General features: G+C 45.2%; 1 protein-coding gene across 3 annotated transcripts in view; it reads left to right on the top strand.

Moving 5' to 3' along the window:
* The window catches only part of LOC145350839 (ribosome-binding protein 1-like), a 108,947-nt gene that overhangs the window by 52,427 nt on the left and 39,211 nt on the right, over nt 1–17,309 (top strand). For all 3 annotated transcript variants that reach the window (XM_080200194.1, XM_080200195.1, XM_080200193.1), the window contains exons 3-7: nt 2,507–2,664; nt 4,879–5,001; nt 6,606–6,758; nt 11,635–11,753; nt 14,647–14,800. In XM_080200194.1, the coding sequence (XP_080056320.1) occupies nt 2,507–2,664; nt 4,879–5,001; nt 6,606–6,758; nt 11,635–11,753; nt 14,647–14,800 (707 nt within the window). The remainder of the gene's footprint in view (nt 1–2,506; nt 2,665–4,878; nt 5,002–6,605; nt 6,759–11,634; nt 11,754–14,646; nt 14,801–17,309) is intronic.

Genomic DNA, 17,309 nt, shown 5'->3' with positions numbered 1-17,309 from the left:
GGAGGAAATATGGCATCCCATTTCCGCACAAGAAGATCCCAGACATCTGCTACCAACTGGGCTGCAGCTAGCAGATAAAATATATCAGATATCAAAGCTGCTGTGTATTTTGTAAAGTGGGTACTTAGGTCTAGGACTGGTCCATTAGCCAGCTTCAGGAATTGTAGTTGCAGTGCACATTTATATGGAATAGAGTAGCATTTGGTCCCAATGCCACATGCATCTTGTGCTGGATGTTTACCACATGTTGCTATGTACAAAAGTGTCCCAAATGGTGTTAGTTAAGCTCCTTAAAACCTACCCTTCTGACTGATCTTTAGGGTGCAGGCTCAGCTCCTGAATTCTGTTTTCTCCCTTAAATTTAGACCAGTTTGGCAAAGGAAATGTTTTCAGTCCCTGGGTGAAATCTAGGAAGGGCTTTTAGTTCCCAGCTCGAGGGCCTGGAAATGCCAGGGACAACTACGCGCCCCCATGCCCCAAGAATAAGTGGGGCCTGAAGCACTCTTAGGAATGGAATTGAGTTTGTAAACAAAGGGAATCTGGTGAGGGGCCACCGGCCTCTGAGGAGTTACTTTAGCACCCGCCCCAAAAGAATCTGGGTAGAAACCCTCCCCTAGTGAGGCTTCCCAGAAGGCCTGCCCTACCCAGAAGGCAGTGCCACACTGGCCAGGCCTGTCCCTCTCCTCCCAGTGCTATGTTTATCTTTGCGCCCTCAGCAAGCTTCTCTCGACTACTTCAACATTTTAAATATCCATTATAAACCTCGTGGACTTGACATCCCATTGGCGAGGTATTCAGTGAGAGAGGAATATATGGCAAGGGAGCCCTTTAATTATATTCAAATTCATTGCAATTTATTAAATTGAGAGGTGGGAATCTCATTATGTCTCAGGCGAGGGGTGTGGAAAATCAGTAAAAGCAATGTCTCCATGAGAATTTTTTTTTATTTCTTGCAAGATTTCACCCCCATGTTGCCGTTTGCACTCACAGCAAACACAGGGGCAAAATCACCCGTTAGTTCTGTTAATCTTTGTTCTGGTCCAAGGGGTAACCCTTGTGCAGCCATATTTTTGCCTCTCAATCATTTACAGTAAATACTTTAAATGTGGCACTTGCAGTAGTGCAATATGTATCCTGAATTTTACCTGAAGATGGAACAGTTAGACAAGAAATCTAAACATCTTAAAGTCAAAATGCTTCTTCCTTCAAGGTCTCGACCCTCTGTTGACTGCATGCTTGTGGAGTTTCTACAGACCCTGCTGACCTCTAACACAGAAGGATGATGGTTCAAGCCCTACATTTCTGTGCAATGCTAATGGTAGCCTACACTGTCAGAAGTGCCGTCTGCCTGATGAGATGTTTTAAGTCTCTTGCAGTAGATGTAAAAGATCTCGCGACAGTTTTCGTAAAACAGCACACAATTCTCCAGCGCCCTGGCCAATATTATCGCTCAACTAGCAAAGAAAAGGAAAACAGGACTCAAAGACAAAGGAGATAAACGGAACTGGAAGTGGGAAAGAAATGAAAGTGAAAGAATGAGTAAGGTAGAAAAGTAATTGAACAACTGAATTAACAGGGCAAAAACAAATATGAAAGGAAAAATTTATAGATTTACAGATTGTACTAATTGTTTCCACATTTCCCACCAGTAGTGACTACAGCTTGAGAAGTAATATGTTGATGTGAAGTGCTTTGCAATGTCCTGAAGGAGTGTAAGGTTCTATGTGAAATGCAAGTCTTCTCTCAGCTCAGTGGCTATCATTAAGGGCAGAGAATGGCTGTGATCCAATGTAATGGAATGATGCTGTCTTCAGTGGATACCCATGCAATGTTTAAGTTTATTTATTAGTGTCACAAGTAGACTTAACATGAACACTGCAGTGAAGTTACTGTGGAAATCCTCTAGTTGCCACACTCCAACACCTGTTCGGGTACACTGAGGGAGAATTTAGCATGGCCAATGCACCTAACCAGCAGATCTTTACGTCTGTGGGGGAAACCGGAGACCTGGAGGAAACCTACGCGGACACGGGGAGAACGTGCAAACTCTGCACAAACAGTGACCCAAGCTGGGAATTGAACCAGGTTCCTGGCGCTGTGAGGCAGCACTGCCAACCACTGTGCCACCATGCCGCTTCTTAGTGTTCATCTCCAGAGGAGTCACTGAACCAGTGTTGCCTGATTTTATCTGACTCGATCCCAACTCTGATCAGCAAAGGACCTGGAACATCCCGGCATCTGTCCAGTTGATCTTACTCACAGTATAAACTCATTGATCCATCGACGTTCTTATGGAAAACTGATCAAGCTGAGAGGGCAGCATAAATTTTTGCTTTAGTAACCCCGATTACGTGTAGTCGTAACATCCATCATTTTGTAACTCACTTGTAAATATGGCTTTTGCTTAGAATGTTGATGCTGAAATGTGTAACAGTTGGTAAGAAATCAACCAAGAGTCCCACTGCACTCAGTGCTCTAACAGTGGATTGTTGTCCCACTTTCCCAGTAAATGTTCCTGCTGATTCCTTGGATGGCCCTCTCTACATTCCGTACAAGACCCTGCTTTCCACAGTGAGCAGCATGGACTTCAGCGAGGGGGAGGCCCAGCGACTCATTGAGATCCTGATGGATAAGGCTGGCATTGTTCAGGACACCTGGCACACGGTAAGCTACACATTCAGTTAGTGCCAAACATTGCATTGACTTGTTGACATGGCTTCCTTCTCTTGTGTTGATGGTGAATCAGTAAGATCAAGTTGTCTTTCATGACCTCAAGATGTCCCAAAGAGCTTTACAGTTCTTTTGAACTATTGAATTTTCATATTCCCCATGGCTAACTACTAGGAGACGTACAACAGTGACTTGGAGATGCCAACTCTGTCTGCCCCTACAAGGAGAAATGTCCACCCCTGGTTCCCCTTTACCCGCTAGGGAATCATTGGGCTTTCTACCACTTTTGCCAGCCATTTCGTGACAGAGGAGGGAGATCAATATTACATTACGATAACAGTTCCAGTGGCACTCAATTCCTTTGTTCCACTGACAGGTGACACGGTGGCACAGTGGTTAGCACTGCTGCCTCACAGTGCCAGGGACCCGGGTTCAACTCCAGCCTCGAGTGGCTGTCCGGAGTTTGCATGTTCTCTCCCTGTGTGCGTGGGTTTCCTCTGAGTGCTCCAGTTTCCCCCAACAGTGGATGGATTGGCCATGCTAAATTGCCCCTTAATGTCAGAGGATTAGCAGGGTAAATACATGAGGTTATGGAGATAGGACCTGGGTGGGGTTGTTGTCGATGGAGGCTCAATGGGCCAAATGGCCTCCTCCACTGTGATAAGTAAGTAAGAATGAGTAAGAGTTTTATTTAATGGATTTAAATGGTAGAGCAACTTAGATGTAATTTGCTATCAAGCCCATTCCTAATATTGCACAGTGGGGTTATGTACAGCCTTATCTTTCATCTCACCACTTAGGAGTCATCTGGCCCTCTTATGATCCCAATTTACTGCTGTTACAGAGTGACAAGTTTGGGGAGAGGGAGAGTTTGCTGCAACCAGTATTAACAATTTTCAATTCCCTGTGGGTGAAAATTGCAGTGTTTTGAGAATCTGTTGCCCTGGCAACACTATGTAAACATTGTGCCTCAAATTGCAATGTAAGTCAAACTGCATCGACACTCTGTTGACTGAGCAACTCACCACTGAGGAAAATCCCTCGAGTTTTGCACCACCATTTCCCAGAGACCCAAGAGCCAGACAGTGGAACTTCCAGCCTGTTTGTTTGTGCTGGTACTGGTGGGAAGGTGACACTGTGAAATTCACCCTGGTGCCCTGAAAGAGGCGTCATTGGATATTGTAGTCTGTACGAAGGGAGAGCTGCATTCTTGGAAATGCGACATCAAACCAGGGCCCCTTCACCCTTTCGTGTGGATTGAAAGATGCCAGGGAATTATTTTGAAGAGTAGAGGAGGTCTCCTGGGAATTTCGGTCAATATTTACCCTCGAGCAACATTGCTAAGCCAGATTAAATGGTTATTATTGTGTTTCTGTTTGTGGAATCTCACTGTGTGCAAATTAGCTGCTGCATTTCCTACTTTAAACTGGCAATTCCTCTTCAAAATTAATAAATTCCAAAAACATCAAAGTGCTTCGGGAATGCCCCGGGGTTGTAGATGACTCCTATATAAACGGTTGGGATAAATAGGGCAGGATTGAAACACAGGAGAAAGGGTAGGCCATTCAGCCCTTAGACGACTCCCCCTCCCACCCCACCCACCACCATCCCCCATAACCCTTGACTCCTTTGCCGAATAAAAATCTGTCTAATTCAATCTTGAGTAAATTTAAAGTATCTACCTCCACACTTTGGGGAACAGAATCCCATGCCCTAATGGTCCTTTGGAAGAACAAGAATTCTGCTAATCTCTATCTTAAAAGGGAGACCTCTTATTTTTAAACTACATCCTCTCATTTTAGTCTCCCCCTTATGAGGAAACATCCTCCCAGTATCTATCCCATCAAGCCGCCTCCGGATCTTGTATGTTTCAGTAAGATCACCCCTCATTCTTCTAAACTCCAACGGGTAAAGGCAAACATGTTCAACCTTTCCTAACAAAATAAGCCCCATATTACAGGAGTGAGTGGAGTGAACCTTCTCTGAACTGCTTCCAAAGTAATTATTTTTTAAATAAGGCGACTAAAACTGCACACACTACCCCAGATGTGGTCTCACCAAGGCCCTGCGCTGTACAGCTGCAGTCAAAGGTCCTTCCTTTTATATTCCATTCCTCGTGATAAACACCAACATTCCACAGCATAATGCACTGTCTGTTTGTATTACTTCTCTCACTCGTTCGTTTTGATTCTGTTTTGTGTTTTAAAGGCTACTCAGAAAGGAGACCCAATGACAGCCCTGAAACGCCAACTGGAGGAGAAAGAGAAGCAGCTTGTAGCAGAACAAGAGGATTCCAGTGCAGCCAAAAGCAAACTTCGGGAAGTCAATAAGGTACAGCGCGTCGTATAGTGTGAATTCCTGAAGGATTCGTTACAGATGCATTTAATCCATTCCTAAATTTGGATAGTCAGAATAGTCCTCTCTTCAAATCTCTCAAAAGACCATTTGCTCTACATAGCACTATTTATTCTGAACCAATCAGACTAATTGATTTCATTCTAAGCTTTATTTTTAATTTTAAACATTTTCTATCATAAAGATATGAAAGAAACTATTTGTTCCATTCAAGTAAGCAAGTGTTTTCAGAACCTCGCAGACATCTATAACTTGCTTTTCTCTTTTTATGTTCATTTCCATCCTGTTAATTCTGTTATTTTATTACTTTTCTCTTACTCAATCTTTCACTTTTCTTTCTTTTCTATTTTCACCTCTGTTTATCTTCCTTGCCTTTTAATTCTATTCTTCATTTCTTTGCCTCCCCACTCTGTCCATTATGACATTTACTTTCCCCCAACTTAACTCAGATTTTCCTCGACCCCTCTTTCTCTCTTTCCCTCTCCCACTTTTATTTCTCTGCTAATTCTCTTCACTTTCTCCTTGTTATCTGTCTATAACACTGTCTGAGTTCTGACCCTATTCTGAGACAGATTGACAACAATTTCAACAATTGACAACATGGGTGGCATGGTAGCACAGTGGTTAGCACTGCTGCTTCTCAGCTCCAGGGTCCTGGGTTCGATTCCCGGTTTGGGTCACTGTCTGTGTGGAGTTTGCACATTCTCCCTGTGGCTGCATGGGTTTCTGCTGGGTACTCTGGTTTCCTCCCACAGTCCAAAGATGTGTGGGTTAGGTTGATTGGCCATGCTAAGAAATTGCCCCTTAGTGCCCAGGGATGCGTAGGTTAGAAGGATTAGTGGTATAATATGTAGGGATATGGGGGTAGGGCCTGGGTGGGATTGTGTTCGGTGTAGACTTGATGGGCTGAAGGGACTCTTTCTGCACTGTAGAATTCTATTCTATTCTATAATTTCCTTCGAAGAGTATGATGGCATTGTTTACTGTTCTATTGTGGACGATCTTGCCAAAAGAAATTTGAAGTGTCAAATGAGTGTGAAAACAGGAGAGAATCGGACCCATACCAGCCGCTATCTTATGGCACTTAGACTGAAAAAAGAGACAAAGTGTGATTCTCGCCAAAGTGGGGAGGTGGACAGTCTACTCACACCGGGAAGTTGGCTGCAAACTGCTAGAGGGCGCTATTGTGCATGTGCCTTGATCTCCCAGTGTACTGTGTACAAGAGTAGATAGTGCACTGGGAGATTGTCATTTCCCCACTCTGCCAGATATTGCATCCCCAACCCTCGATTGCTCCCCCGGACAACCAGTACGACGAGCTGGTAAGATCGCCCCTACCATCTTTGGTTGTGTCCTCGCACTCTCACCAACAAATTGGCAAAAAATTATTCTTTTGTTTAGTGGTTGTGATATTCAACACAACGAAAACTTTTAAATCTTTTACTTCCATCTCGGACAGGAAGGTGGGCGTGAGCTGGGGGTACAAATTCAAAGAAAGGGAACAAGGGCTGAGGGTAAAAAAATGTCTATCTTTCTTAACTTTAACACACATATTTTTAAATAGTCCTTCTGTCTTTCAGGAACTTGCAGCCGAGAAAGCCAAAGGCTCTGCCAATGAGACTAAACTAAAGGAACAGCTGACGATGCGGGAGGAGGAGTTAAATGCAATGCAAAGCCGCATGCAGGCCAGTTACCAGGACCACATGACTGAGATACAGCAGCTGCAGTCCAAGGTCTGTAGTTACATACTACCCCCTAAACCAGTTAATGCTCTAACACACCCCAGGTAGCACTTCACCGTCCTGTAACTGTACACCCCCCCAGGTTAACGTAAAATTCCCCTCCCCGCCCCATCTCCCACATGTTCTATCACACTTACTTGACTGAAAGGCAGTTTGAGTTTGAAGGTTGTGCTTTCGGAGGAGCCATTCCAGGAGACTGTTTTGCCAAATTCGCACTAGAGGAAGCAATGCCAACAAGGCAAAGAGTGTCAATGGCCACCTTCACTGGTTGCCATTTTGTTATCTCTCCATTGGGTCCTCACATTGAGGAAGAATGCAGGGCTGGAGCTGAAAGTGACCAATGTCCCTTTCAAAAAGCCGTCATAAAATTCTCCCAGGCCTCATACTGGCAGCCGGGTCCTTAGAGCCATGGGCTTCCATTGGATTTATGATGGAGACTCCCCTAGCAAGGGTAAGTGGGTGAGGAAATGAGGAGGTAGTTGTGAATTACAAAAGCAGCCTTTAAAATCCTGCAGATGAGTTTTGTGCAGGTTCACACTGAACTGTTCGTCCTGTTGCGAGTGAGAACTTCCAGCTGAAATATTAATGTAAGGGTATGTTGGGCATGTGCGGGAGGAACTTCAAAGCTTGAGCAAAATATTTGGTCTAATCTGTCAAAATACGGACATTCAGGCCTTTCAACAAACATCAGTGTGTGAACTGTGGGATTGGGCTTTACACTCCTCCAATAATGGGTTTGAAGGTGGGGCAGGCATGTAAAATCCAGCAGGTGGTCTACCTCAACTTGCCCAAAATTCTGTGGGGCATTGGATGGCCTGCCAACTGTTGAGCCAATTGACGCCCTTAAGTGGACATTTAATGGGTGAAGGACCATGCCATGTAGGAGGCCTGACACCTACAGCTGAGGGGGCTGGTGTCAGGCCTGAGATCAGGGGGAAGGATCCTTATTTGCAAATCTCAGTAGCCTACCAGAGGTACTACCACTATCCCATCCCCCGTCAGCCCAAGTCAGCCCTCCATTTAACTCTCCAAAGAGCCTCTTGACTGCAGTTCCTCACCCGCCTCACTGAGACCCCCAAGACTGGACTTACTTGAGTCTTTCAGCATAGTGAGACTGCTTGTAGTCCCATCAATAAAGTAAATACGTCAAACTATTACAACCGGCGCTTGGTGTCATACTCTTGCATGTTCTTCGGAGATTGAAAGGGAGATGCTGTATATTTTATTCTCTCTGTGTTATTCCACTCTTGGCCACAGAGTGTGATGATTTGTTGGGGTATGAGGCCTGTGGAGAACAGACTTATCTTGGGAGAGGAAATAGGAATGTGGCCTCTTCTGCCCTTCCAGCCTGTTCCTCCATTCGGTTAGATTATGGATGACCTGTATCCTTACTGCATTTACCAAAAGCAACTTGCCAAGTCTCCTTCAATAGCACCTTCCAAACTTATGATGTCTACTAGCTAGAGGAGCAAGGGCAGCAGCTACATAGGAGCACCGCCAGCTGCAAGTTCCCCTCCGAACCACCATCCTGATTTGGAAATATATCGCCTTTCCTTAACTGTTGCTGGGTCAAAATCCCTTAACAGCACAAGAGTTTCCCTGCACCACATGAACTGCAGCAGCTGAAACAGTGACTAGACCACCTCGCTCTCAAGAGCAGTGAAGGATTGGCAATAAACACTGACCTTGCCAGGAATGCCAACATCTCATTAAGAAATAAATAATAATAAAAACTCTTGATATCCTTAGTTAACAAAAAACTACCTATCTCAGTTTTGCAATGTTAACTGACTTACTCTTAATCGCTTTTTGGGAAGAGAGTTCCATCTTCTGCAACCTGTGAGGAAGTGCTTCCTGATCTCACACTGTACAGCAGCACTGCTGCATCACGGCACTGGGGACCTGGGTTCGATTCCCGGCTTGGTTCACTGTCTGTGTGGAACCTGAACTCTCTCCCCTGTCTGAGTGGATTGCCTCTGGGTTCTCCAGTTTCCTCCCACAGCCTGAAAGATGCGCTGGTTAGGTGCATTGGCCAGGCTAAAATTCTCCCTCAGTGTATCCGAACAGGCGCTGGGATAGGACGAAAAGGGGATTTCCACAGTAACTTCACTGCAATGTTAATGTAAGCCTACTTGTGACACTAATAAATGAACTTGAAAAAGCTAATCAGCCCAGCTCTAATTTTAAGGCCCGTTGTTCTGAACTCCACCTCCGGAGGAATTAGTTTCATCCTACCCCATCAAATCCATTAATCATCTTAAACATTTCAGTTAGTTAACCTCTTAATCATCCCATACTTGAGGGAACACAGGGCTAATCTATGTAGCCTGTCCTCTTAATTTAACTCTTTTAGCTGTGGGATCATTCTGATGGATCTGTATGGCACACCCTCCAAGAGCCTCCTGAGTTGCAGCGTCAAAATTGAAATGCTGTGGTAAATGGTGTCAGACCTGGGTAGTGGTAATCTGGGCCAACTCCGGTCATGTTTTTGGAGGGCAGCAAAGAAGGGAATGGGCAGGGGATGTCTGTTCCGTTGCTTGGGCTGGGGTTTGTGTGTGGCTTTGAGCAACAAATAGATGGTGAGGAAATAATAGATGTCTTAGTTAAGCCCAATCCACCCCCCCCAAACTAATAGTCTCATTAATTTCTTCCCCCTTCTCCTTCCATTGTTGCTCCTATTTGTTGATCCCTTTATTCTCCCCTCCTCCCACACCATGGGTTCTTGCCTCCCTCACGATCCCTTTCAGTTGGGCCACAGGTAAAGCTATCACCTCCTCCTTCGTGACTACCACTGGTACTCTGTGCTCAGTCGACCTTGAGGGACAACTCTTACGAGGTGAGGTAAACCTATGGCCAGATTTTTTGTTCTGAAGGGTAAGGTGCAACTGCTCAGTCAGCCCTTTCAGTGAAAGGTCGAGAACGATAGCAATAAAAGGCAACAGCACAGCTTGTAACCATCTGTGTAACCACTAGGGAATATGAAGGCATCACCTTAACAGGAATGTACAATCATACAGCAACTTTATTGTAATAAAACATTCCCAGGCATTTCAAAAGGGCATCATCCGAATCAGTTCCAGGGGGCCACATATATCTAAAATCTGTATTGATGACTTGGATGAAGGGTATCGTAATCAAATTTGCTCAAGGTATGAAGATAGGTAGGAGAGATTGACACAAGCAATGTGCGAAGTGACGTAGATAGGTTAAGTGAGTGAGTGAAAAGTTTGCAGGTGGGGTATACTATGGGAAACTGTGAGATTGTTCACTTTGGCAGGGAGAATAGCAAAGCATATAATTTAAATGGAGGGAGACCATCTTGCAGTACAGAGGAATGAATAAATCTCAAGAAATCCACATGCAGGTACAGCAGGTAATTAGGAAGGCAAATGGAATGTTAACCTTTATTACAAAGAGGCGGTGTATACAGGTGGAGAAGTCTTGCTACCACTGTATGGGGAGTTGTTAAGACTACACCTGGAATATAGCGTGCAGTTTTAACCACCTTATGTAAGGAGCAGTTCACCTGCATAGAAGGCAGTTCAGAGAAAGTTCACTAGGTTGATTCCTGTGACAAAACAGTTGACTTATCAGAAAAGGTTGAACAGATTGGGCCCACACCCTTAGGAGGTTAGAAGAATGAGAGTGATCTTATTGAAAGGTAAGATTCTGATGCGTGACAAAGTAGATGCTGAGGGAATATAATAAAGGGTCCCCCATTTAAGACAGAGGTGAGGAAGAGTTTCTTCTCTCCGGGGGTAGTTAATCTTTGGATTCTCTACCCAGAGAGCAATGGAAGTGGGGTCATTGAATATATTAAAGCCTGAGCAAGAAGGTTTTTGATTTACAGGGAAGTGAAGTGTTTATGGGGGCAAGGTGGGAATGTGGAGATGAGGTCATAATCAGGTCAGCCATGATCTAATTGATTGATGGAGCAGAGTTGAAGGGCTGAATGGCCTACTATCGCTCCTGTTTCCATTATTACCAAACAACAATTGACACAGTCACATGACAGGATACAAGGACAGGTCGTTGTAAAAAGTCTGTGGAGGCAGAAGTCCCTTCACCAAAATCCCTTTATTTAGGACTCTAACAGCGGAATACAGAGTGCTATCAGTTAGCAGTCTACCTCCGAGGGTGTCAGAGGAACTGACACGTCTGGTTAAGTACCAGGCAAAGACTCTGATTGGCCCATCAATTGGATTGTTAATCAGGGACATCTTTTGATGGGTCCTTAATTAGAGGATCATACTCCAATAGGCCAGGCTCAATGGCCTGATTGAAGGCATTACAGCGGTCATCTCAATGCTTAATCAAGAAGATAGGTTCTAAGAAGTATCTTGCAGGAGGAGAGTGAAGCAAGTAGAGAGGCAGAGAGGAAATTTCAACGCTTGAGGCCTAGGCATCTGGAGGCATGGCCTCCAATGAAGCGATGAAAATCAGAAAATGTGCGATTGAAGGTGCCACATAGGGGAATAGAGGTCTCAAAGGGTTGTAGTTTATGAGCTTACAGAGTTACAGAGATGAGAGGCCGTTTGAAAAGAGTGAGAACTTTAAATTTGAGGCATTGCCAATCCAATTGCTAGTGTAGGTCCTGCTCCAGATCAAAACAGCTGGGGGAGTGAGTGGTTTCTCTTTATAGGTTTTAGACTTCTGTCTTGTCAGGAAGTAGAAGCTGTTTTTTTTCAATAGATTTGTCATAAGGTTGGTTTCTTTTCACACCCATATGAGATATTCAAAAGCTGAGTGTGTATCTTTGAGTGTGCATGTGTGTATAAGATGACTGATTGAAACCATTTCTGGTCAATGCACGTATTGTGTTTTGAAAAGCATATTCCCAATATTGGATCAAATATTTCCTTTCCAGATCCGAGGGCTCCAGGAGCAGCTGGACAATGGACCCACTGCCCAGATCGCCCGCCTGCAACAGGAAAACTCCATTTTAAGGGATGCCCTCAATCAAGCCACAAGCCAGACTGAAAGCAAGTAAGAGCATTTAAATACCCGGTCACTAAGGCGTTTGAAAGAAAGAAGATTCACAATCGCAGAGTTATCTAATTGCTGAACCTGCAGAAGGGTTCATTGAACAAATGAGGAATTGGCTTGAATGAAATTCAGATCCACGAATGCTGGGATGTGATGTTGGAAGTGGAGATTTTTGGAGGGGCCGAAGAAACATGGAAACTAGAAGCAAGAGTAGGCCATTTGGCCCTTTGAGCCCGCTCTGCCATTCAGCTTGATCATGGCGGACCATCACATTCAATATTCTAATCCTGCCTCCCCCCCACACACAAAATATCCCTTGATCCCTTTAGCTCCAAGAGCTATCTCTAATTTCTTTGTGAAATCACACAATGTTTTGACCTCAACTACTTTCTGTGGTAGTGAATTCCATACATTCACCCCCCTTTGGATAGAGGAATGTCTCCTCACCTAAAAGGTTTACCCCTTATCCTCCAACTATCACTCCTAGTTCTGGTCTCCCCCGCCATCAGGAAAATTCTTTCTGAGTCCACCCTGTCTAACGTGTTAGAATTTTGTAAGTTTCTATGAGATCCCCTCTCATTCTTCTAAACTCGAGTGAATATAAGATCAGAGTGAATGATGACTGTGGAAGGAGTAATGGGGGAAAACCACATTGAATAATGTTGGTATGAAAATTCAAATTTTCTTTTGATCAAAAACTGTAAAGAAAAATTTGGTATCTGTACAAGTAACCATGGAGCTGTTGGATTGTTGTGAAAACACGACTGGTTCACTCATGTATTTTAGGGAATAAAACCTGACATTCTTATCCATGACTTCAGCCTCACACTAAGCTGCTAGGTTCTTAACTGGCCTCTGAAGTGGCCCAGCAAGGTGCTAAATCATATCAATCCATTTCTCAGGGCAACTAGGGAATGAGCAATAAATGCCAGTGATCTCGAGAATAAATAGATTTTTAAAAAACTGTACTGGGGGAACGCAGGGCCTCAACGTACCGGCTGCGTAGAGATCAGACGCCATCTTTAAGGGGCGCTCTAATCAGAATCTCAGTAAACCATTTCCCCAGCCCAGTGCGGAGGTCTCGGGCTCATCTCCCCACCCCCACGTGGAGTCAGCACTTCTCTACTCCTCTGGATCATTGGCCCTTTCCTTCTCCACACCACCCCCCCCCAATCCCCACCCTGACACATTACCTCATTGTTGGCACACCTCCCTGCTCATTTACCCCTTCTCCCCTACCCCTCCCCATCATTGCCACCTCCTCATCATCACCGACATCTCCAGCAACTTTGCCCACTCCTGGCCACCACCACCAGGTCTAAATGTATATACACCCCCCTTCTCCTCCTGCCCTTGGCACAGGCTGGCGCTGCCACACAAGGGCCTGTGCCAGAGAGGCTCTGGTCACAGAGGAACACAGGGTCCAGAGTCACTGAGAGACACAGGCCACAAGTGAGTGGAGAGGAGGGGGTTGTGGAGTGAGAAGAAAATCAGAGAGGGTCCCCACCTGCCACACACCTTCCTGCCCTGATTAAATCCAGTCCTGCCACCAAACTTGCTTTGGTGGATGATGTTAAATTCTGCCCTCAGTGCAATATGCGCACAATTTCAGCAGCATAACGGTGTGCTAAAGAGTCGGCACAGTGGTTAGCACACACGCTGCCAGGGACTCGGTTTCAATTTCTGGCTTAGGTCACTATCTGTGTGGAGTTTGCACATTCGCCCCATGTCTGCATGGGTTCCCTCCCATACTGCAAAGATGTGCAGATTAGGTGGTTGACCATGCTGAATTGCCCCTTAGTGTCAGGGGGAACTAGCTAGGGTAAATGCACAAGGTTATGGGAATACGGCCTGGGTGAGATTGTGGTCAATGCAGAATCAATGGGTTAAATGGCCTCCTGCACTGCAAGATTCTATGATTTGCTTGATCAGTGCTCATGGTGTGTGAAACTAAGGAGTGGCTGGCTGACAGAGACAGTGTATAGTAAAGAATCCTGCATTGTCACTGGGTGAATGATAAGGAGTGGGATAGCTTGGCCTTAGGTTTGGACGTAGCTTGGCACAACATTGAGGGCCGATGTTAAATAAACTGGTTGGACTTTAACCTGGCAATGTGAGACTTCTTATGGTGCATCTACACCACAGGGACTGCAGTGATTCAAGAAGGCAGCTCACCACCACCTCCTCAAGGGCAATTAGGGATGGGTAATAAATGCTGGCATAGCCAGAGACATCCACATCCCATGAAAAAATAGAAAAAAATAGCAGGCAGTACAAGTGTTCAGATCCCAGTCTCTAAGTGTCAGAGGATTAAGTCCAAACTAAGGGCTTTGGGCGAGGGAGAAATTCTGTGTAATTTATAATTATTATCAAAGATAATACAACAGAAATTTTCAAAGAGAGGGTTGATAACATAAAACAGGCAGTCAACAGGCAGTTAGCACTATTGTCTCTCAGCGCTAGGGTTCTGGTCTCGGGTGACTGTCTGTGGGGAGTTTGCATGTTCTCCCCGTGTCTGCGTGGGTTACCTCCAGGTGCCCCTTTTTCCTACCACAGTCCAAAAATGTGCAGGTTAGGTGGATTGGCTATGCTAAATTCCCCCTTAGTGTCCAAAGAAGTGTAGGTTAGGTAGATTAGCCATGGTAAATGTGTAGGATTACAGGGATAGGGCAAGGGTGAGGGTCTGGGCAAGGTATTCTGTCAGAGAGTCAGTGCAGACTCAAAGGGCTGAATGGCCTCCTTCTGCACTGTAAGGATTCTATGAATGATTATGGAACAGTTCAGATGCCCTCAGCATGTGGCCCCTTGTCTTCAATCACGTCATAGCTTGCTTCCCCTCCCAAGGGTATTTTTCTCTTTCTTTGAGATTGACTGTAATCAACATTTGCCACAGGCAGAATGCTGAACTGGCTAAACTACGGCAGGAGTGCACCAAACTGACCAAGGAGCTGGGCGAGAAGACGGAGAGCCTTCAGCAGGATGAGCAACAGAGGAAGGTTCTGGAAGGCAAAGTCAGCAAGTATGAGCAGCAGCTCACTGATCTTCAGGTAAATGAGATCTGATTGTCCAACTGTTCCCATTGTGTGTGTGTGTGTGTGTGTGTGTGTGTGTGTGTGTGTGTGTGTGTGTGTGTGTGTGTGTGTGTGTGTGTGTGTCCCCTCTCTCCAACCATCCACCTCCACTGTTTGTTGTATTACTTTCTCCAGCTCAGAATATATGAGGCCCCCTTTAGTATTGCAGCCCCCACCACCATCTTGATATGGCCTGACACAGGAATCAAAGCTGAGCCAGTTCTAGCAGATGGGGCTCAAATCCATGGGATCACCCACTGAGCTTACACTGGTCCATGCTTTGTAACCTTGAAAGGACATAATGTAGAGTCTCGCTGCAGTTGGTGAAGCTGGTGCCTCAGCGTTACAGCTGTACATCTGACCCATCTTTCCATCTCACACAGAGAGAGAACATCACAAACTGAGGAGGGAGATGAGCATTAACTAGGGGAAAGAGAGAGAGTGAAGTACTCAATGAGAGAAACAAACCAGGAGAGTTTGAACTGATTTGATTTATTATTAATACCTGTATTGGGATACAGCAAAAAGTCTCGTTATCGGGAGCTGTTACAGACAAGACATACTGTTCATAGAGTACATAGGGAAGGAGGAAAGGATAAGGTGCAGAATAAAGTGTTGCAGTTACCGATAGAGTGGAGATAAGAAACAACTTAATATGTGTGATAGGACTTAAAGTCTGATGGCAGCAGGGAAGAAGCTGTTTTTGAGTGAATTGATACGTGTTCTCAGACTTTTGTATCTTTTTCCCAATGGAAGAAGGTGGAAGAGAGTATGTCAAGGGTGTGTGGGGTCTTGATTGCGCTGGCTGCTTTCCCAAGGCAGCAGGAAGTGTAGATGGAATCAGTGGATGGGAAGCTGTTTTGCATCATGGACTGAGCTATATTCACAACCCTTTTGTAGTTTCTTGCGGTCTTGGACAGAGTAGGAACCAAACCCAACTCTGATACATCCGGAAAGAATGCTTTCTATGGTGCATCTGTAAATATTGGCGAGAGTAGTAGTGGACATGCCAAATTTCCTTAGCCTCCTGAGAAAGTAGAGGCGTTGGTGGGCTTTCTTAACTATAGCATCGGCATGGGGGGATCAGGATAGGTTGTTGGTGATCTGGACACCGAGAAACCTGAAGCTGTTGACCATCTCTACTTCTTCACCTTTGATATAGACAGGGGCATGTCTTCCACTACGCTTCCTGAAGTCGATGACCATCTCCCTCGTTTTGCTGACATTGAGGGAGAGATTGTTGCCAGGGAGAGAGAATAACACAAACTGGGTGAGGTGGTCAGATATTCAATAGTCAAAACTGGGACAAAGTGAAAAGGTTTGGGAAGGCGGGTCTCTGTTGATTGACATACTGGGTGACCAATGGCAGGCTTCTGAGAAGAGGGGCAGTTGAAAATAGGAGGTCATGTGATGACACCTCGTAAAATATGTCCAATTGGAGTTGGCAAGCCTAGATTGAACTTGCCCCTTGATTCCTGGGCCTCATTCGTTGCCCAACTGTCATTCTACTGTGCTCCACCTGGGCCTTAGCACTGACACCCCCTCACATCCACCCACCTTCTCGGAGAGGCATTGCAGCCTCTAATAATTAAAGCATTGAAAAGGTTGTTCATCTCAAAAACAAGCCGGCCCCATCAGCACTGTCTATTAATTTGGATGGCAGTGTAAGTGCTAGGAGGACTTTTGAATTGTCTAGGAACCAAACTTGACCTTTGATTATCAAGTTGAACTGCGCCCTCTACTTGCGCAGTGTGCTTGACAAGGTCTCAGAGCCTCACAGAACAGGTCGGAGGACTCCGACTGAGCAATTGGAACCAGATTTTCACTTTGTGGGCTAGATGGTTGGGTGCAGCTTTGGGGGAATTTGAGAAATTGTTTTATTTCTTATGGGGGAAGAGGTAAGTGGTGAGGTGTAAATAAAGTTGATGCAGCTGAAGACAGTGCTGGAAAACAGACAGAATACATACATTTTGCAATTAGAGCTGGCCTACTGAGGACTATTTCGGGAAAATGAAAGTTCCCTCTTTGGATGCCACACTTATAGGAGTGTGCTGGTGCTGCCATTTAACACAGGCAAGTGGGCAGCATTTTGCTTCCCAGGATGCAGTGCGGCAAGAGGGTTTGTTTCTTTCTGGGTTTGCTGTCAGTAAATGAAGCGCGAGGTAAAATTGGAGAGAGAGGAAGTGAAGGGATGCTGATGCCGTGTGGATAGATGCCGTGTTGCTGGAAATCTCTGATATGGTTTATGTAAGAGGGCAAAGATGCGACCAAAACTTTACAGCTACTTTGAGCAAATCTTTAGGACACCAGGATTGTCTTGGTCAAACTGAGACATCTGATCACCATAAAACTGGGGGAGAAAGGGAGAGAAAGAGAAACAAACAGAGGGAGGGAGAGAGAAATACATGGAGGGAGAGAGAGAAAGAAACATAAATTAGGGGGGAAAGAGAGAGAAATATTCAAACTAATGAGAGTGAGAGAAATA

The sequence above is a fragment of the Carcharhinus amblyrhynchos genome, chromosome 12 (genome assembly GCF_965287045.1).
Source record: "Carcharhinus amblyrhynchos chromosome 12, sCarAmb.v2.hapA, whole genome shotgun sequence".
NCBI classification, from domain to species: Eukaryota; Metazoa; Chordata; class Chondrichthyes; order Carcharhiniformes; family Carcharhinidae; genus Carcharhinus; species Carcharhinus amblyrhynchos.
The sequence above is the reverse complement of the archived record's forward strand: the minus strand, read 5'-3'. Positions and strand labels throughout refer to the sequence as shown.